The 20477-nt window shown below is 52.6% G+C and overlaps 2 protein-coding genes across 3 annotated transcripts; both read right to left on the minus strand.

Annotated features, from left to right (window-relative positions):
• Positions 1-7424, minus strand: LGALS4 (galectin 4). Of its 2 annotated transcripts, XM_079908520.1 has the most exons (10): positions 7371-7424; positions 6959-7047; positions 5168-5372; positions 3661-3795; positions 1552-1578; positions 1390-1428; positions 1189-1218; positions 798-886; positions 444-609; positions 1-362 (listed from the first exon to the last, which is right to left on the minus strand). In XM_079908520.1, exons 1-10 carry the CDS (start codon positions 7413-7415, stop codon positions 216-218), a joined length of 972 nt encoding a protein of 323 aa, XP_079764646.1. In that variant the 5' UTR covers positions 7416-7424; the 3' UTR covers positions 1-215. The 2 variants fall into 2 exon arrangements, with proteins under 2 accessions (XP_079764646.1, XP_079764647.1); XM_079908521.1 differs by lacking the exon at positions 1552-1578.
• Positions 7425-7472: 48 nt separating this feature from the next.
• ECH1 (enoyl-CoA hydratase 1) lies at positions 7473-19033 on the minus strand (the record flags this gene model as incomplete). The annotated part of the gene is made up of 11 exons (XM_079908519.1): positions 7473-7506; positions 7610-9190; positions 9369-9519; positions 9781-9852; positions 9943-10013; positions 10751-10815; positions 10946-10994; positions 11078-11202; positions 18077-18165; positions 18291-18498; positions 18901-19033. 10 exons carry the CDS (start codon positions 19031-19033, stop codon positions 9086-9088), a joined length of 1068 nt encoding a protein of 355 aa, XP_079764645.1. The 3' UTR covers positions 7473-7506; positions 7610-9085.
• Positions 19034-20477: the final 1444 nt, after the last annotated feature.

A 20477-nucleotide genomic window follows, 5' to 3' on the forward strand; every position in this document is an offset into this window, starting at 1 on the left:
AGCCCTAGATTTATTATGATGAGAGGATGGATGGGCAGATGATTGGATGGCTGAATGGACAGTGCACGACTGAACCAAGAAGGAAGGAACAGTGAGGGAGGCGAACGGGGTCGTGTACACTCACAAGACACCCTCAGACATTTTATTAGGGGCTTAGAAAGGAGTCCTACAGGATCTCCCTCTGTGTTCCCAGGGGTTATGGCCCCAGATATAGATCAGATCTGGACATAGGACAAGGTGACATCACCCTGGATCTCCACCATGTCCACCCTCTGGAAGGCCGAAAGGCGATGGGAGAAGTCGAAGAGGTGCTGGCCGTTGGCATACACCTTGAAGCGATCCATGCCACAGCGAATGGACAGCTGCAGAGAGAGGGGAGGGCATGAGGCCAGAGCCTGGACAGAGGCTTTGGAGGGAAGCAGGGAAAGAGATCCCAGACTCACATCAAAGAACTGTCCAGGACCAAACGGGTTGTAGGAGACATTCCTTTCCTCAGCTCCCCACGAGCCATTCAGAAAACTGTTCCGAACCACACTGCCCTCACTCAGCCGGGGGTTAATATGCAGAGCCAGGTCCCCTGAGGACCCCACCTTGAAGTTGATGACAAAGCTGGGGGCAGAGAGAAGGGTAGGAGTAAGATGGGTGGGGAGGAGGTGGGGGAGCGCTTTGCTCCCCAAGGAAGGAGGGGACTGGGGACTGGATTCCCAGGTCTCCAGTGGAGGAGGCTGAGGGCTCAGTCTCCTAGGACTGAGGGATGAGGAGGACCAAGGATTCACACCTCAGTCTAGGTTCTGTACCTCTTGGCTGTGGGGGGTACGTAGCCCTTGACAATAATGGTTCTTCGGGCTGTAAGCCCCCCTTGCAGTCTCCCATTAAATGGCACAGGCTGTGGGAAGAGAACATGGTGTCCCATCGTCTCTCAGGTCCCCAGAAGCCAGAGGCAGGGACAAATTTTCAGAGAGGGGCTCTCACTTGTCCTGGGAAATGTCCCAAACCCCCAACCTCCACACCCTCTGACCACCAACTCCACCCTCTCCCCACCCCCCTCCCTCCCCAAACACCCTCTGCCCACTCTATTTCCTACCTTCTCAGGGCTCCCCATGGCTCAGGACCCCCGACCCACCACCAGTTCCTGCTTCCCCACAAACTGCCCACCACAGAACCCTAAACTCCCACCAGAGACCTTACCGGGTTGAAGGCTGGGGGTCCCTCCATGGTCTGTGAAGTGAGGAAGAGTTATTCTATAATATTCGGCAAATATTAGGCCCACCTACTCCATGCAGGCGTAGCTCTAGGTGCTGGATTAGTACAACTGGGGATCCAGTCTCTCTGACCACCCTCCAGTTCTTGCCACCCACCCCCAAATGGCCACACAACCCTCCCACTTACAGGGAGGTTACTTGGCTCTTGGTAGCACTGCCCGGGACCCTACACAGATGGACAGAAGGCATGAATGGAGAGAGGCTGGGGGTCCTTTGGCTGCCCTACGACCTCCTCAGCCACTGAACCCCACCTCAAGGGGAAGTCCATCACCCACCAGCAGGTACTTACTGGGTACGCCGGATTAGGCATGGGTATCTGTGGGCACAGAAGGAGAAGGAGGCAATGAGGGGGACCCTAAACTAGGGCCTGGAGGGTGTCAAGGATGCCTGCCCCAGGGCAGCCTACCACCACCATCCAAGGGAACTCGGGGTCAAAGGGTAGCACCCAGATGGCTCATTCAGGGAGAGGAACTCGCCGTGTTTAGGGATCTCCAGTGCACAGCACACCTCAGCCCACTCCTTTAGGACAAGGCTGGTAAATTCTGTTTCTGTCCCCACCTCTGTCCTGGCTTCCTGCTGACCCAGGACCCTCATCCACTGCTCTCCTCCCTCCAGGAGCCACACGATAAAGCGTGCACCCCCATTACACACCCGCAGGCCCACACAACACCCTGCTCACCTCGTCTCCAACCGTGATTTGCCCCTCCCTCTACATGCGCACCCCTGGGGCAACTAGGGGTGCTTTAGCCAGCCAAGCTCCTGTCTCTCCCTTGTCTCAGCTCTTTCAGTCTGTGTGTGACTCTGTTTCTGTTTCTCAGCCTCTCTTACTCGTTGTCTCTGTTCCTCTCTCTCGTCCTCACCTTCTCACCAGTGGTTCCTTTCCCCGCCAAACAATTTTTATTCACTCTTTCTCTCTGTTTCTGATGCACTCATTTCTGCCTCGACTTCCCCTTTAAGCCAGCTATCCTGAAGGTCCTTTAAAAATTGCTTCATTGTTGTTTTTCTTTTTATTCTAGCCGCGTTGAGCGTTTTGCAGGATCTTAGTTCCCTGATCAGGGATTGAACCCGGGCCCTCGGCAGTGAAAGTGAGGAGTCCTAACCACTGGACCGCCAGGGAATTCCCATGTTGTTTTTCTTTTTAAAATACATTGATGAGGGAATTCCCTGGCGGTCCAGCGGTTAGGACTTGGCACTCTCATTGTGGGGGCCCAGGGTTTGATCCCTGGTCAGGGAACTAACATTCCGCAAGCCATGCAGTGTGGCCATAAGTAAGTAAGTAAATAAATAATAAAATAAAATACACTGATGAAGCACGACAGTAAAATGAACACCCATAGGCCCAAGGCCACCTTAGGGATGAAGACAATCCCAGCATTTCCTCATCAGGGAGGCAGAGGAGTGGTTGGATCCGTGCCTCTGCCGCTTACGAGCTCCACGATCTTGGGCAAGTTACTGAAGCACTCCGTGCCTCAGTTCCCACATCTGTAGAATGGGGCTCAGGATCACCAGTGCCCTTTCCCCTTGGAGGGGCTGGGGGACTTACAGGTTGGGAAGGGTAGAGCCCTCAGCTGAAGGACATGCCAGGGTTCTGAGATTTGGGCTTCTCCAAGTAGTGTTGCTGTGGGTTTCTAGTGCTTGTGTCCTGGCCAGTTGTTCACCGTGGACCTGGTAGTGGGGTTTCACGGTCACCGGTGTGTGTCTGTTCAGCTTCCGTAGATGCTGCCCAGTTATTTCCCGAGGTATGGGAGTGTCGGCCAGTCCACGGCCTCAGCAGCCGTGGGTATGATGTGCCTTTCCCGTGACAGCCCTTCTGGTGGGTGCGTAGTGGTAGCTCCCTGGGATTGGCAGTGAATTTCCCAGCTGACTCATGACGTCAGGCAACTTCTCAGAAACACGTTTGCTACTCCTGTGGTTTTTGTCCCTCCCTGTCATCACTTTCTGACTCAGCTTACACACCTACTTCTCCTCCAGAAAGCCCTTCCTAAGACTTTCCAGGGACTTCCCTGGCCGTCCAGTGGTTGGGACTCTGCGCTTTCACTGCCAAGGGTCAGGGTTCAATCCCTGGTCAGGGAACTAGGATCCTGCAAGCCATGTGGCACAGCCAAAATAATTAAATAAGTAAATAAAATAAAATGATGGTGTAGAAAATGGTGCCAATACCTTAAAAGAAAAAAGACTCTCCGGACCTCCTGTATGCGCCCCACCCCCACACTGACAACTTGTGGCCACTACTATCTGGTGACACGTCTGTCTTCCCAGTAGACTGTCCTGGTTGCCGCTGGGTCTGTGGCGTCACCTGGCAAAGGGTCTGGCCCAGAGCAGGTGCTCAGGAAATAAGTGAATGTAGGGGTGAATTAAGGAAGACAGCAAGCAAACAAAAGGGGGACACACCACACACCTGGTTTGGGGCGGGCTCGCCTCCGATGAAGTTGATTGATTGAAGCTGCAGGTCGCCATCCACATGCAGGTGGGTGACCATCTGTAGCGGGATCCGGTGCCCAAACTCATAGAAGGGATCCCCATTTACCACCACCTGGAGGGCAGGGGTCAGGTCAGAGGTGGCACCTCTGACCCTGGAGGGTAGAAAACAGGAAGCAGGAAACAGGGAGATTTTTAACTTGGGGGTCACGAGTATTGAGGGTGAGCTGGGACAGCCTCAGAGTCAGGAATCTTGAGTCCACCGGTCAGAGGTCAAAAGTCAGCTCACAGATTGGTGGGCAGACGAGAATAGAGAATTTAGCCTGAGGATGGAGATTGGGAGATCACTGAATTGGAGTCCTGGTTTGGGTACCAAATGATTGGGTGTCAGGTCCAGCTCTGACATGTCTTGGCTGTGGGACCTTAGGTAAGTCACTCACTTCTCTGAGTCTTTGTTTCTGCCTCTGTAAAATGGGATCTTGCTCTGGGACTGTTGGGAAGGCTTGTCAGAGGCACTGTGGAAATCCCAGGTAGAGCCTTGCCTTGTCATCACATCTCAAGAGTACTGTAAGCCCTCACGGTTCTAGTTATAGTGCTAAGCAACGGGCACAGCCGAGACCCAGCTCCCCAGGACTGAGAGCTTCCTACGTGCTAAGCACTTTACCTGCTGGCATCAACATGGTGATGGGCTCAACAGCTCCATGAGGGAGGACAAAACACTGTCCCTGTTGTTCAAGAAAGCAGAGGTTCCAGGTAGTAGAGTGACCAGTTCAAGGTCACATGCTGGGGAGAGGCAAAGCCCAGACTTGAACCCGTGTCTGTCCGAGCTCAAGCCCTAATGTTAACCTTGGTGATGAGGTTAGATATCTGGTGTCTATATGAGGGCAGATAACATCCAGGTAGGTCATCCTCCCAGAAGACTTCTCCCATGGGTCAGGCTGGGACAGATGTGCACAGGGTGTCTGATGTGTGTCATTTATGGGGAGGCAGGGGATGGAGAGAACTCCATTCATATTTATGAATGAAATTATATGATAGCTGGGATTTGCTTCTAAATAACCGGAGGGGAAGTGGGAGGTAGAGATAGGAGCAGAGGAACCTGGAGTGGACAGCTATCGGTGCTGGCCAAGGAGAGGAGGGCTTCCCAGGCCTCTGTGCTTCTGTGTGTGTTTAGACTTCCTGATAAGAAAGGGCCAAAATACATACCTCGCAAGAACACGGGAGCAAGATGTTATGCATGAAACACATTAGAAGGCTCTCCGAGGTGGAGGAATGGGAATGAGAAAGAGAGGCAGGAGAGGAGGAAAAGAAAAGAAAAGAAAAGTGAGGTAGGAAGGGAGGAGGGAGGGGGAAGGGAGAGAGGAAAAACGAAGAAAGAAAGGGAGAGAGGGAGGGATCAGAGGAAGGCAGAAAGGCAGGGAGGGAGGAAGGAAGGGAAGTGGGGAGGGAGGGGTGGGGAGGGGAGGCCTCGCCCTCGAGACTCCGACCTTGTAGTGCTCGGCCAAGACCATGAACACCAGCTCGAAGGCGGCACCCTTGCTGAAGGGCATGCTCCTTTTCTTCTCCTCCTTGCCCCAGTTGCCATTCTGCCTCGTGTTTAAGACCACCTTATCCCAGCCGTCAAAGCGGGGATTGAAGTGGAAGGCGACGTCTGCCTCTGGGCCCTGCCCCACCTCGAAGTTCACGAAGAACCTGGTGGGACACGAAGGGCTGTTCCCCTGGCCGCCCATGCCAGCGCACTATTGACCCAAGACTGGAGGGGGAGATCGTGCCCCTGCACTCCAAGGGGCAGATTCCCACCGCTACCCCTTTGCTCACTCCCCTCCCTGACCCAGCTTCAAATAAGACTGCTACTGGGACTCCTGCATTTACCCCAGCCCAGTCTCTATCGGCTCAGGTCTCTCTGCCCCCTCCCTGGCTTCTGAAGGCCATTCCCCACACGCAGCCAGAGGGACCCTATGAAAACCCAAATCGGAGCACCTTCCACAGCTCCCTTCACACCAGCAGCCCCCAAATTATTCCAAGGGGGCAGGTACACACCTGCCTCAGGACCTTTGCACTGGCTGTTCTTTCTGCTTGGAATGCTCTTCCCTCAGATACACCCCAGGCTCCCTCCCTCTCACCTCCTTCAGGTCTTTGCTGAAAAATTCCCTTCCCAGGAACCTTTCCCTGGCCACCTTATTTAAAGGGACAATGTCACACAACCCCTACCCCACATCTGCTCCCCATCTCCCTTCCCTCCTCATTTGTCTCCATAGCATTTATTGCCATCTGACTTATTATATATCTGACTTATTTATTTTTTATCTGTCTCCTCTACTAGGATGTCAGCTCCACGAGGACAGGGATCTTTGTCCTGTTGGATGCTCTGTCCCCAGCGCCTAGGCACAGAGTGGGTACTCGGTGGACACAGAAACAATGACCAAAGAAACAACAGTCCTATGACATCATTCAATTATCATCACCATGTTTTTTTTATCATCACAATTTTAAAACCATAAAAAAAGCTAAGTGGACTTCCCTGGTGGCGCAGTGGTTAAGAATCCGCCTGCCAATGCAGAGGACACAGGTTTGAACCCTGGTCCGGGAAGATCCCACATGCCGCGGAGCAACTAAGCCCGTGCACCACAACTACTGAGCCCACGTACCATAACTACTGAAGCCCACAAACCTAGAGCCCGTGCTCCACAACAAGAGAAGCCACCGCAGTGAGAAGCCCACGCACCGCAACAAAGAGTAGCCCTCCCGCCACCACTCGCCTCAACTAAAGAAAGCCCGCATGGAATGAAGACCCAACGCTGCCAAAAAAATTAAAGAAACAAAAAGCTAAGAGTTGCTGTAGTGTGGAATATACGACTCTATATGTTTTACATACTGAATCCTCAAAACCCATTTTATAGATGACAAACTAAAGCACACAGAGCTTTCCCAGTCACACGGTTGGTAAGTGACAGAGCTGGGACATGAACTCAGGTGGACCGGCTCTGAGCCTGTGATCTTAATTCATGCTGTCATACCCAACAATTCCAATCCAGTGTCCCAACTCTGGGGCCACCTGTCATGGTGAGTCTCCCTAACACCTCCCAGCCCCCCTCCTGATCTGATCACCAAGCCCTGGACTCCCCAGACCAGAGCTGTTCCTTGGCCATCAGGTGCGGTGGCATAGAGCCCTCTTCTCAGCGGCGGGGAGGGAGGGAAATAGGCCTCCTGCACCTGGGCTGGAAGCCCCCTGTTTTTAGCCCCCTCCCAGCCTAGCCTGGCATGGGGGAGGGTCTTACCTCTTCATATGCTCGCTAGCCACTCCTTGGATGTAAATGGACATTCCAACTCTGAGACTGCCTGGGATGGGCCTGTGGTAGGGCAGCGTCTGCAGAAGGGGCCAGGTGAGGGGCCTCAAAGGTCATCTGCCTATTGCAGCCCTTACTACTCAGTCAGCAGCCCCTCCAGTCCCCCTCCCTTAAGCAAGGGAGAGGAAACCAAGGGGTGAGGGATCAGCGTGAAGATGAAGAAGGCTGAGAGCTGGAGCCGGATGTAAATAGTCTATCAGGGTAGGAGTAAGTCAAGCCCCAGGGTCAGTACTGGGTAAATCAGACCCACAACGCACGGGTGGCTGCCTCTGAGGATCAGGGTGAGGGTAAATTGGTGCGTGGCGGTCAGGGTGGAGCTAAGCCAGGGACTAGGGTATCTCACCGGGTTGTAGGTGGGCTGGTAGCCTGGTGCAGGAACGAAGGCCATCTTGAGAGGCTGGGCTGGTGGCTTCTACAGTGAGAAGAGCTGCAGGAGTAGGGAATGGCGGCAGATAGCGGCTGGTGGCTGGCCCTTATACCTGAGGATAAGGGAGTGGCTGGCAGGGCAGGGTCCACGGGGTCCCTCTTCTAGGGATCCTAGACACACATCTTCTAGGGCACCCCCAGTCTCCCTTCTCTTACCAGCCTCACTGGTAACCAGCCGGAACCCAGATCTTCTGGGCCAGGCCTGGGGTACTCAGCTCAGGACCGCCTCCTCTAGGCCCTCCTGCAAAGAGGAAGTGCTGGCGAACTTTGGCCCTTCAAGGGCCTTATCGGAGCCCATAAAAACCTGGCTGACCCTTTGTTGTCAGAGGGAGGGTGAGGCCAGGAGGGTGGGGCAGGGTAAGGCTAAAAGGAGTGGCCCAGGACAGATGGGCAACGGAAACAAGTGAAAAAGCAAGGAGGAACTGGGCACTCCTGATACTCCCAGGAACTGTTCGAGGACCTCAGTTATTGCTGCATGCCTCTAGTATGTACGTCATGTTGTATATGTCGTGGTTTAGATCACTGACTTCTGGGGCCTGAGGTTCTGGGTTAAACTCCTTCCTCTGCCGCTTCTTCGCTGTTTGATCTTGCGTCAGTGGTTTAACCTCAATTTGCCCATTTGCCCATCTGTTAAATAGGGAATATTAATAGTATTAACCTCATAGGGTCCTTGAAAGGAATTACTAAGTTAATAAATATTCATAACAGGACGTGGCATATAGGAGACACTAAATTAATGCTTGGGGACTTCCCTGGTGGTCCAGTGGTTAGGACTCCGTGCTTTCACTGCCGTGGCGCCGGGTTCCATCCCTGGTCAGGGGAACTAAGATCCCACAAATCTCCCACAAGCCGCACGGCGCGGCCGAAAAAGAAGAAAAAAAGGAAAATAATACCTTGTAATTAATGCTTGGTCTCTTGCCCTCATTCCAAACATAAATCCAGGACGTTGGTTTATTTATTTATTTTTTTGGCCATGCCACGCAGCTTGCGGGATCGTCGTTCCCCCACAGGGGACTGAACCCGGGCCGCTGCAGTGAAAGCCCTAACCACTGGACCGCCAGGGAATTCTCCAGGAGGTTGTGATTATATATGGAAAAGAGAACTCAGAGCTTAGAGAGGTGAGGCAGTTGGCCCAAGACTGGGTAGCAGCAGAACCCTAGCCAGACTCCAGCACCGGAACCTACTACGCTGTGTAGTGAGTGGGGGCCAGGCAGGGGAAATGCCGCCCACAAGCCTGGGGCAGGCAGGAAGACCGTCTGTGGCCTTTCACATGACTTGCTACCAGCCCTGGCCTGCCCACTGCCACTCTGAATGGTCATCACCTGCATGTCTTCCATGCCCATTGGTCATATCTCTGTCCCCAACTTTCAGCACAACCGTGGTCTTTGGAGCCCCCAGGATCATCATGTTAACCCCCTTTCTGCCTCGCCTCTCTCTCCAATAAGGACACCGGCTTCTTTATATTGCTTTATTGTTCGTGGGGTGAAGACAAGGCATGAAAACAGGGAGACTGGCAAAGAAGACAGCGAGGGGGACCATCTTCACTAATCCTCCCTCTCTGTGAATGAGGAAGCGCAGTCACGAGACGGGACAAAGCTAGACCCTGGGCCAGGACCTGGGATGAAGGGCCTCTCAGAGCTTGGAGAAGGTGATGGTCTTCAGTTCCTTCTTCTCCATTAAGGCCTGGAGAGACTTAACGACATCCTCTGTCTGCAGCATGCTCATGTTCCAGGATTTCTGGATAAAGACGGCGGCGGGGAATGGAAAGGATATGGGAAGATTTTAATTGGACCAATGAAAACTAGGAGATAGCAGCGCACCAGTCAGAGGACAAGGCCTGCAAGGGGCCGCTGTGCCCTGATTGGTTGCGCTGGGATCAGAGAAGGGATGTGATTGGTCGGACGGAGAGTCTCACCATGAAGTTGAGGCTGTCGGTCACCGAATGGTCGCGGGAGTAGAGCAGGTTGATCTTGGTGCTCTGCACCGCCACGGGGCTCTTGCTGGAAATCTCGGCTGCCAGGGCGAAGGCCGCATCAAGCATGACCTCCTTGTCTGGGAAGACCCGGCTGAGGATGAAAGGCATTTGCAGTCGGCGGTCTGAGAAGAGCTCTCCTCTCCCTCTCATGGATGAACAAGTGGCCAATCACCGTAGAAAATGGAAGATACCGCAGTGAAATGGACCAATCAGAGCAGGGCAGTAGACTCCAGACCACCCAGAGAGAGGAGGCCACTTGGAATCCATGAGTTAAGGTACTCGGGGATCCAGAGAGCCCCACCCAGGTCTGGCTGCCCCTGAGCTCTTATCCAGCACAGGCCTCAGCCCCTACCTGACCAGCCCACAGTCCAGGGCCTCGTCAGCCATCATCTTGCGGGCAGTGAAGGCCAGCTCGTTGACCAGGCTGCAAGAGGGCAGAGCGTGTCGGGGGTGGCAGTCATCCCAGGTCTAGGAGATGTCCTGCCGTCCCCTCCCCCAGGCTCCTCTCACCCACCTCTGGTTCCCGATGACTCTGGGCAGTCGCTGCAGGGTTCCCACATCCGCTGCCAAACCTAGGTCCACCTCCTGGGGGGAGCAATCCTGCCCGTGCTTAGTTTCTGCCCACTACTGTCCCCATGCAACCTCAATGCCAATGAAATTCCGCATTTACTGCAGAGGTCCCACCCCACCCCCACCTCAGAGACTCCCATTCCAAACACCCCGTTTCATTCCCATCCACGTACTTTTGCCCATGTAGGTTCCTTCGGTCTAGCATACAGCCCACCTTCCAATTCTTCTGCCCTCCCAATTCTTTGAGGTCAGCTGCATCTATCTCCAGACAGAAGCCTTGCTTATCCCTGCCCTGCCCCCCTCCAACCATGAGCTCCATCGTGCCTCCCGCCCCCTCCAGCACTGACGCCAAGCAGCGCCCCTAGCCTCAACCCCTCCCTGACAACTTGACTCACTCCTGACCTCACACTGACTGCATGGCCTACCCTTGACTTCCTCCCTGGCCAAGTGTTACTTTTCTTTTCTTTTTTTTTTGCTCCTGTGGCACGTGGGATCTTAGTTCCCTGACCAGGGATCAAACAGGCGCCCCCTGCCTTGGAAGCGCGGAGTCTTAACCATTGGACCACCAGGGAAGTCCCAAGGGTTACTTTTTAAGGTTCAGTTCTAACTCACTCTTCCATGAAGCCGTCTAGACTCACGCCCACCCCCTTAGCTTGCTCTGTCCCTGCTCTGCCCCTGCTCTGACCTGTCTCTGCCACTCATTTCCCAGCTCTAAGCGGGGCCCAAGGAAGCAGCTCAGGAGGATGGCTCACCTTCACCTGGAAGGAAGCATCCTGGGTACAGTACCGGATGTCACAGGCAGTGATAAGATCCACTCCTGGGAAGGAGAGGCCAGGGACACTAAACCACCACAGGACTGCTCCCCACCCCCACCCCCAGACTGTGGGGTTGCGCCTCGGGCCAAAGTCTAACTGGCAACAGATCTGGGTGGGTGGCTGCAGACTCACCTGCACCAATGCAGCCCCCATGGATGGCGCCAATCACCGGCTTAGGGCACTGGAAGGGGACAGGAGGGGCGGGGTCAAGGCTGGTCCAGGAGCGGCAGGAAGGGGGCTGCCCCGCTAGCCTCCCAGGGTCACCTTCTCGATGACGCTGAAGGTCTCTTGGTATCTGCTGAGGAGGCTATGGAGGTGCCAGCTGATACGGGCCACGTCGTCTCCCGCGGGCTGAAGGAGGCCTGAAGCCATGTCCACGAAGTCGATACCTGGTGGGGAGATCTGGGGAGGCTCACCTAGCCGCCCAGGCCCAACCCGTTGCCCTGGCTAGGGTTCAGAGGCCACGCAAACCACCACGGTGGAGGCAGCAACTCACAGGAGGGACTGCCTTTGGGGTGTGAAGACAAGGCAAGCTAACGTGTATCGAGTCTTTGCTCACCTTAGCCTCACAATGACCCTCTGAGGTAGGTCCTATTACTACCTCCATTTTCCTGGGGGAGAAACTGAGGCACGGGGAGCTTAAATCACACGCCCAAGGCCACACTGGCTTGTGAGCAGTGGAACTGCGACTTCAAGCCCAGAACTATGCAGCCGGCTCCAGGGGCCGTGCTTTTCACTGTGATGCCAGATGGCCTGGAGGTCAAGGTTTTGGGCACGAGCAACTGCGTCAAAGGTGGTGATGTTTCCTGAGACAGGAAGCTCGGAAATGGAGAAATTTTTGTGGCTCCAACTTTAAGACAATCCCAAGCCTGACCTTTCCTCCACTGACCTGCCGCCACAGTCTGTTCCCCACATGCGGCCAGAGGGCACTTGTGATCACCTCAGGGCCCTCTCTTCTCCCCGACGCCCCCCATCCCTCTTACTTAGAATGAAATGCCAGGTCTTCTGCCAAGACCTTACCAGCCCTGCACAAGCATCATCTCCAGCCTATGCCACTGGGCACGCAGGCCTCCATCAGCCATTCCGACAACACATTCGCTTCCTAGGGCCTCTGCCTGCTCCTCCCTCTGCCTAGAACAGCCCTTCCCCAGCGATCAGGCCACAGTTCAAAGGTCACCTCCTCAGAGAGGCCTCCTCTGGGCACCCTGGCTAAATTGCAGCCTGTCACCTTTCACCTCCTTTCTCGGCCATATCTCCCGCACTGCCTTCTTGTTACCACATAACTGTATGCTTATCTCGTTTAGTGCCTGTCTCCCTTTCTAGGATGTGAGCTCCATGAGCGGAGGAGTTTGTCTTCCCCATCTCCCCACCCCCAAGGAGTTTGGCTTTTTGCCCACCACTGTATCCCCAGTGCCTACCAGGGCCTAGCACACAGCAGGTGCTCAATAAGTGAACAAGACAGACAACAATCTCTGCCCCCATGGAGCTGCCCTTCTATGGGAAACAAACAGGTAAGAAGATACATTTTGTCAGCTGGCAATAAGTACTAAAAGAAAATTAAAGGAGGGAAGTGGAATGGAGTGTGTGTGTGTGTGTGTGTGTGTGTGTGCGCGCGCACGCGTGCACATGCACAGTGAGGGCTCTTGCAGTATTAAGTAGGGTGGTCAGGGACCCTCTTAACTGAAAAAGTGACATATGAATAAAGATCTGAAGGACCATAAGGGAGGGAGCTGTAGGGATATCTGGGATAAGAGAGTTCTACATGTCAGGAACAGCCAGTGCAAAGGCCCTGCGGTAGGAATGACCCCGGTGTCTGTATGGAGGACCACTGAGGCCAGCGTAGTGGAGTGAGCAGGGGGGAAAGCAGGAAAAGCCAACGTCAGAGAGGTGACAGAGGCAGACTCTGTGGGGCCTTGTGGGCCAAGAGGAGGACTTTGACTTTGACTCTGAGTGAGCTGGAGCTACGGGGTCGTTCTGAGCAGAATTTTCTTCTTCCCGAGGTGAATCACTCTCATCCTTTTGCCTGTCCTCTGAACAATGCTATTTGACAAACCTGAAAAGTCACTCCTACCTTCAGCCACACCCCTGACCCTCTGAGGCTCTGGTGCCTGCACAGGCTTATTTAAATGAACGAGAGCACAGGAGTGTTGACTCAGGGTAGAGCTGAATTTGTGCAAGTTAAATATGGGTAAGACAGAACTCCTCTGTGTGACCCTGGCCAGGTCACTCCATCCTTTGGGTTTCGGGTTTCTGCTCTGTAAAATGAGCCTAAAATCCTCCCGAGAGCTGATGGGGCGGCAAGGATTCAAGTGACAGAGCCCAGAGGCGCTTTGAGCAATGCCTGGCACGTAATGGCATCACCACAGTTACTATTATTATATACTCTGTCTCAGCCGAGGCCAGAAGCGCCTGCATCAGCCTGCAGACATCTGCCAGCTTCCCACTAGGCCTGCACAGCTTGTATGACTCAGTGGGACCAAGCTTACCCCCAGAACAAGCCCAGCTTGGCACCTGGCCACACCTCCTCCCGCTGTTTTTGCTGGTTTATCTGCCCTACCTGGATCTGCAGACACGGGTGTCTGCAACCCCTTGGAATAAACGGCCCCAGACCACGGAACAAGGTGTCCCCCTCCAGAGTCAGAAGTCATTCCGGAGAGGTCCCCTATCTCGTTCCCTGGGAACCTCAGTGTTTCAGATCTCCTTCATCATAACAATTAACTTATTTATAATCATCAATAATAACAGCTACGGGGACTTCCCTGGTGGCGCAGTGGTTAAGAACCTGCCTGCCAATGCAGGGGACATGGGTTCGAGCTCTGGTCTGGGAAGATCCCACATGCCGCGGAGCAACTAAGCCCGTGAGCCATAACTACTGAGCCTGCGCTCTAGAGCCCGTGAGCCGCAACTACCGAGCCTGCGTGCCACAACTACTGAAGCCCACGCGCCTAGAGTCCATTCTCTGCAACAAGAGAAGCCACCGCAACGAGAAGCCAGCGCACCGCAACGAAGAGTAGCCCCCGCTCGCTGCGACTAGAGAAAGCCCGCGCGCAGCAACGAAGACCCAATGCAGCCAAAAATAAATAAATAAATAAATTTATTTTTAAAAATAATAATAGCAGCTACATTAATAAAAGTTCCACATGAATTAATGTTTTGTGCCTATTAACTCGTTTCATCCTCACGGCAACCTGATGAGGTGGGGGCTCACAGCATCTCCCTTTTCTTCAGATGAGACCACAGAGAGGTGAAGGTGTGTGCGGCTGGCAGGGGTGGGAGGTGGCGGGCTCCTCCGGCTAGGCATACTTTGAACCAGCCTGTCAGACACCTGGGTCACTTAGCCATGAAGAGCAAGGATTCTGCAGCAAGGCAGCCCATGTTCAAAAATCGCAGCAGTGAGAACTGGGCAAGTTTCTTCCTCTCTCTGGGTCTCAGTTTCCTCACCTGTCAAATGGGGATGGGGACTGAGCCTGTCTCATAGGGTCGTGGTGAGAATTAATATGTGTAAGGTGCTCAGAGACACTCCGCAAATGTAAGTAAGTGTGGGCTAGTTCTTTTTTTCTTTTTTTTTTAAATTAGTAGTTTCATTCTATCATTGAAACTGCTAATTAAGTTGAGTTTCTTCTTTCTGGCCTTCAGATTGAAAATGGGACGAGACGGCCACAATCAGCTGTGAGCTGAAAGATGAGGACCCCAGGCCTGGCACGGCTACACATGAACCCTCATCCTGCACTCCACGAGGGAAAGGGCTCAGAAACAGGGGCTGCTTTCTGTTTCTAGGTCCGAGGCACCCAGGAAGGGGGCTGGCACTGGAATGTTGAATGGATGAACAAAGGAATGAAGGAGAACAGAGAGAGTGGTAGAAGGAAAACAACGGGCACGACGTGCGGAGATGTTAACAGACGAAACAGAAAGAAATGCATTGTCTGAGCAGGATGAACTGTCATTACAGACTAGAGCGTCTGATGTCTCTGTGACACCACTGCTCGGAACTGACCCAGCTCAGAGCAGGGGGCGCTCGTCTGGAGTCGCCCTGGCTTCTGCTGACTCACTGGTTTCTTCCCAGGCCCCTGATTCTTTTTGTTTTGTTTTGTTTTTTGCGGTACGCGGGCCTCTCACTGTTGTGGCCTCTCCCATTGCGGAGCACAGGCTCCGGACGCGCAGGCTCAGCGGCCATGGCCCACGGGCCCAGCCGCTCCGCGGCATGTGGGATCCTCCCGGACCGGGGCACGAACCTGTGTCCCCCGCATCGGCAGGCGGACTCTCAACCACTGCGCCACCAGGGAAGCCCCAGGCCCCTGATTCTTGAAGGAGGCTCCTGAGCGCCTTGAGGGTGTTTAAGACGTCCACTGTTGTGTTATTCTTGAATAAAGCAGGAGAGCTTTTGGAAGCCCAGCCAGGGCAGTGTCCCTTCACAGAGATTCAGGGCTAGCCTGGTGACTGAAGGCCTAAGGTTTGGAATTCTCCTCTTGGAGAAGTGCTGTTGGGATAGCTGGGATGCCCCGGTAATGGTTCCTGCCACTTCATTAACAGGCTGTGATAAGAAGTGGAGAGCAGCGCACCTTCTACCTGGGTACTGTGAATTCTGCTGACACAAAGGGTGTCCTCTACCTGGTGTTGGACAGACCCTCGGAACTCCACATCTTCCCTGCCTTAACCTGTGTGAGCAGCTGTCAACCTCCTGGGGTGGGGAGAGGGGACTGCCTAGAAATTTGGGGGCCAAAATCATTTAGGTGGCCTTTACTTGGTCTTATCAAAAGAATTCCAATAAAATATTTTAAAGCAAGTTAAAAAAAAAAAGAAAGAAATACATTGTTTACTGTCTGTCTTCCCCACTGAATTGGAAACTCCATGAGGGCAGGGCCTGGGGCTGCCTCAGTCACCACTGGGACCCCAACATTAGGCTGGGCCCTGTGCAGAAATCAGTGTATGTGACCTTCCACTTCTGGTATGGACCCTCCTACAGGTGCCAACTAGGTGCCCTTGTTGGACAAGATCCAATTACCTGAAGGCACCTGGCAGACTCTGGAAGAAGTGACTGGCCGAGTTACCTGTTTTTAAAGTTAACCTGAGGGCAGGCTGAAGTTGTGCTTGAAGAACCAAAGGACAAACAGAGCCCAGGGTGACCTCAGCTGATAGAAAGTGAGGGGGGGACATTCCAGAAAGCAGAGAGCCAGAGAGGGGAGCCCCAGGTTCTGTGTATAAGCTCTGCCCAAATCTCTTGTTGACCCATGAAGCAGGCAGGCAGCCCAGCAAAGAGATTTAAAACACTGACTCCAACTCAGCTGCTAAAACAGGAAACTCAACACTCTGGAATTATGTAATAGGATCCTGAATTTCCACATCATTTTCTCCCATAGTCCAATATCCAGGATACAATCTAAGCTTACTCTGAAAACAAAGAAACAGGAAAATGAGACCCATTTTTTTTCAAGAGAAAAGATAAGAAACAGAGATTGACGCCAAGGGGACCCAGATGTTGGAATTAGGAGACGAGGATTTGAAAACAGCCATTGTAACTACGGTCAATGATGCAAAGAAAAATATGGTTGTGGGACATCCCTGGTGGTCCAGCGGTTAAGCATCTGCCTTTCAATGCAGGGGACTCACGTTTGATCCCTGGTTGGGGAACGAAGATCCCACATGCCGAGGGGCAACTAAACCCGAAAGCCACAACTACTGAGCACGCGGGCCACAAGCAGAGAGAAGTCCGCACGCGGCAATGAAGATCCCGAGTGAGCAACTAAGAACCGATGCAGCCAAAGATAAACAAATAAATATTTTTTTAAAAATATGATTGTGACAAACAAAAAGATATGAAACTTTAGCAGAGAAATGGAAAATATAAAAAAGGACCAAATGGAAATTTGAGAACTGCAAAGTACAATACAGGCATACCTCATTTTACTGCACTTCACAGATACTGTTTTTCCTTTTGATTTTTTGGCTGCACCACACAGCATGTGGGATCTTAGTTCCCTGACCAGGTATCGAACCCATGCCCCATGCATCCCTGCATTGGAAACAGTGAATCTTAACCACTGAACCATTAGGGAAGTCCCACAGATACTGTGTTTTTTACACATTGAAGGTTTCTAGCAACCCTGCATTGTCAAATGGTTAGCATTTTTTAGCAATAAATTATCTTTTAATTAAGGTAAGTACTTTTTTTTTTTTTTGCGATACACAGGCCTCTCACTGTTGTGGCCTCTCCCGTTGCGGAGCACAGGCTCCGGACACGCAGGCTCAGCGGCCATGGCTCATGAGCCCAGCCGCTCCACGGCACGTGGGATCCTCCTGGACCGGGGCACGAACCCGTGTCCCCTGAATCAGCAGGTGGACTCTCAACCACTGCGCCACCAGGGAAGCCCCTGTACTTTTTTTTTAGACATAATGCTACTGCACACTTAATAGACTACAGTATAGTGTAAATGTAACTTTTACATGCACTGGGAAACCAAAAAGTTCATGTGACTTTCTTTATTGCTATATTCGCTTTATTGTGGTAGTCTAGAACTGAACCCACAATATCTCTGAGGTATGCCTGTATCTGAAATTTTTAAAAATCATTGGATGGGCTTAACAGCAGAACAGAGGTGACAAAGGAGTCGATGAATCTGGTCAATAGAAATTATCCAACCTGAAGAAAAGACCTGTGGGACAATCAAAAGATCTAACAGACATGTAACCGGGAATCAGTTCATGTGGACTGAGTAATTAATTGCACGAAAGCATGCAATTTTTTATTTTTGGCCACGCCACTCGCAGCTTGCAGGATCTTAGTTCCCCGACCAGGGATTGAACCAGGGCCCCTGCAGTGAAAGTGCTGAGTCCTCACCACTGGACTGCCAGGGAATTGCCAGAAAGCGTGTAATTATTACAACACGCTTTACTGACATTAGAAAAAAACAGATTCTGGGTGATTAAAGGCCTTGATCAAGGCCACAGATTCAGGATGAAAACCCTGACTTTAGAGCCGATGATCCTGTCATGTTCTGTTGGACTAATTTCTTTTCTTTTGTTTTTGCTGCACCGTGCGGCATATAGGGTCCTAGTTCCCCGACCAGGGATGAACCCATGCCTCCTGGAGTGGAAGCGTGCAGTCTTAACCACTGGACCGCCAGGGAAGTCCCATGGACTAATTTCTGTATTTGAAAATGATCAAAGTGGAAGTTAGAAGCTGCTTAAAACACTAATTATGAAGCATTACTCTATTCCCAGGAGCAGGGGAGACTGGCAGGGGTGGGTGTGGAGAGCACCTCGTACCTGAAGTGAACATTTTTCCTGCGCCAGAGATCACCACAGCACGACAGTCAGCATCTTCTGCAATCTTGTTGAAGCACACCACCATCTCGCTGTGGGGGAAAGGGGGAAGGGCTATGTCTGGCGTGGGAATCCCCTGCCCTCAGGCCCACCCCTGCCCAGTCCCTTAGCCCCTGCCTCCTCCTGCAGGCAGGCCTCCAGAATCTGCAGGCCGGACCTCCAGAAGGCCTTGTTCATGGCGTTTCTCTTCTCCGGCCGGTTTAGCTGCACATGCAGGATGTGTTTCTGGGCAGATGTCACCCGAAGGGACTCATAGCTGTGGCCTGGGGCTTCCTCGGGGGCTGCTTTGGAGGGTTCATCTTGTGCAAAGGAACTCAAGGGATGAAGGTTAAGGCTGAGACCCAGGTTGGTGCGGGCTGTCAATCCTGGGGAGATGAAGGAAGGGAGAGCCATTGATGACCCCAGACTGGGGGCACAGCACCTTCAAGAGCAGAGGGCACACATCTCAGTGACACTAGATTGGGGAACACAGTCCTGTTAGAGGCCTTGGTTTAGGGAAATACAGACTTTAAGATTAGGGCGCACTTATCAGTGGCCTCAGTATGAGGAACACTTCAGACCCGTGATCGTGGTACTGACTCCAGGTTGGGAACACTGAGCCGTCAGCGACCCGATTGTAAGACACAGGCCGTTTGGATGGGGGCACGGACCCCTGAGTTTAATAAGGGGCTCGGACCCTGCGAGACCCGGGACAGGCCTCCCCGTCCGACTGTCGCTGTGACACCACGAAAGCTCAACGGACCCCCAAAGGTCAAGAGGTGACTCACGACAGGTCAGCAAGTTGCGGAGCCTCCGAGAAGCCGGAATCACCGCCGCCATAGCTACTGATTCGTTGGAGTAAACCGACAGGAGGAAGCCAAGGGGGCGGGCACAAAAGGCCGCCATGTTTGGTGAGGGCATCGAGTTCGCAGCCTGACCCCGGTGACGGTCCTCTTCTCGCCATCTTTACCAAGGGCAACCGGAAACAGCCTTCTAGGTTCGCCGGCCATTAGAGTGATTCGGTCATGGAACTTTTGGACCAGTAGATACCCGGGCTAAGAAAATGGTTCACGCTGCTCTTGGACATTCTGTACAGAATTCACCACAGCTGTTTCATAATGGTGGAGAAATTGAAGACAGATGAATGTCTAAGGGCATAATGGCAGAATAACTGCAGCTCTGCAAGTTTGCAATCATGCATTTGTACCTTATTAACAAAAAAAAAAAACCACAGGGGGCTTCCCTAGTGGCACAGTGGTTAAGAATCCTCCTGCCAATGCGAGGGACATGGGTTCCAGCCCTGGTCCGGGAAGATCCCACATGCCACGGAGCAACTAAGCCCATGGGCCACAACTACTGAGCCTGCGCTCTAGAGCCACCGAGCCACAACTACTGAAGCCTGCGCGCCTAGAGCCAGTGCTCTGCAACAAGAGAAGCCACTGCAATGAGAAGCCTACTGGCCGCAACTAGAGAAAGCCCGCGAGCGGCAACGAAGACCCAATGCAGCCCAAAATAAATTAAAAAATAATACATATTAAAAAATAAAAGAAAAAAGTTACTACTGAATTTATCCATGTACGGGAATGGGAATATAGGCCCACCACCATTAAGCGCTGACTGTATAACCTGAATTGCCACACCACCACGCGATTGTACTATTTTATGTTGTATGCAGAGGAAACCGGCTGGGGAGAAGTCACTAGTTCAAGGTCTCTGTCTCTGGCAAATAGGGTTGTAATGAATACTTTGCTTTTTTTTTTTAAATTAATTTATTTTTTTGTCTGTGCTGGGTCTTCGTTGCGGTGTGTGGGCTTCTCACTGCGGTGGCTTCTCCTGTTGCAGAGCACAGGCTCTAGGCGCTTGGGCTTCAGCTGTTGTGGTTTGCAGGCTCTAGAGCGCAGGCTCAGTAGTTGTGGCCCACGGGCTTAGCGGCTCTGGGGCATGTGGGATCTTCCCGGACCAGGGCTGGAACCCGTGTCCCCTGCATTGGCAGGTGGATTCTTAACCACTGTACCACCAATGAAACTCTTTTTTTTTCTTTCTGGTCGCACTGCACACTGCATGCAGGCAGAACTTCCTAGACCAGGGATCAAACCTGAGCCCCCTGCAAGGGAAGGGTTGAGTCTTAACCACAGGATCACCAAGTAAGTCCTACTTTGCCTTCTCAATGTGTCAGATAGTAAGGATCTTTTGGAAAACAGAGAACTGTTTGGTCAGCTACACAATGGAGAACTCTGGAACCACTATGCAGATACCAAGATGTGAGAGAAAAAAATTTAAAGATGTAGAACATTTAGTTAGATTGCTATAAAAAGTTATAGATGGCTGTACCTTCATAAAAAACAATATATGCATAGAACATCTA

This window comes from Stenella coeruleoalba (genome assembly GCF_951394435.1).
Source record: "Stenella coeruleoalba genome assembly, chromosome: 20".
NCBI lineage: Eukaryota > Metazoa > Chordata > Mammalia > Artiodactyla > Delphinidae > Stenella > Stenella coeruleoalba.

Excerpts from the sequence above, each read along its gene's own strand:
- LGALS4 (XM_079908520.1), bottom strand. The coding sequence starts at position 7,415 with ATGGCCTTCGTTCCTGCACCAGGCTACCAGCCCACCTACAACCCG. Across the intron at positions 887-1,188 it reads GACCCCCAGCCTTCAACCCG|CCTGTGCCATTTAATGGGAG; the intron begins GTAAGGTCTCTG and ends CTCTTCCCACAG. Across the intron at positions 363-443 it reads GTCCTGGACAGTTCTTTGAT|CTGTCCATTCGCTGTGGCAT; the intron begins GTGAGTCTGGGA and ends CTCTCTCTGCAG.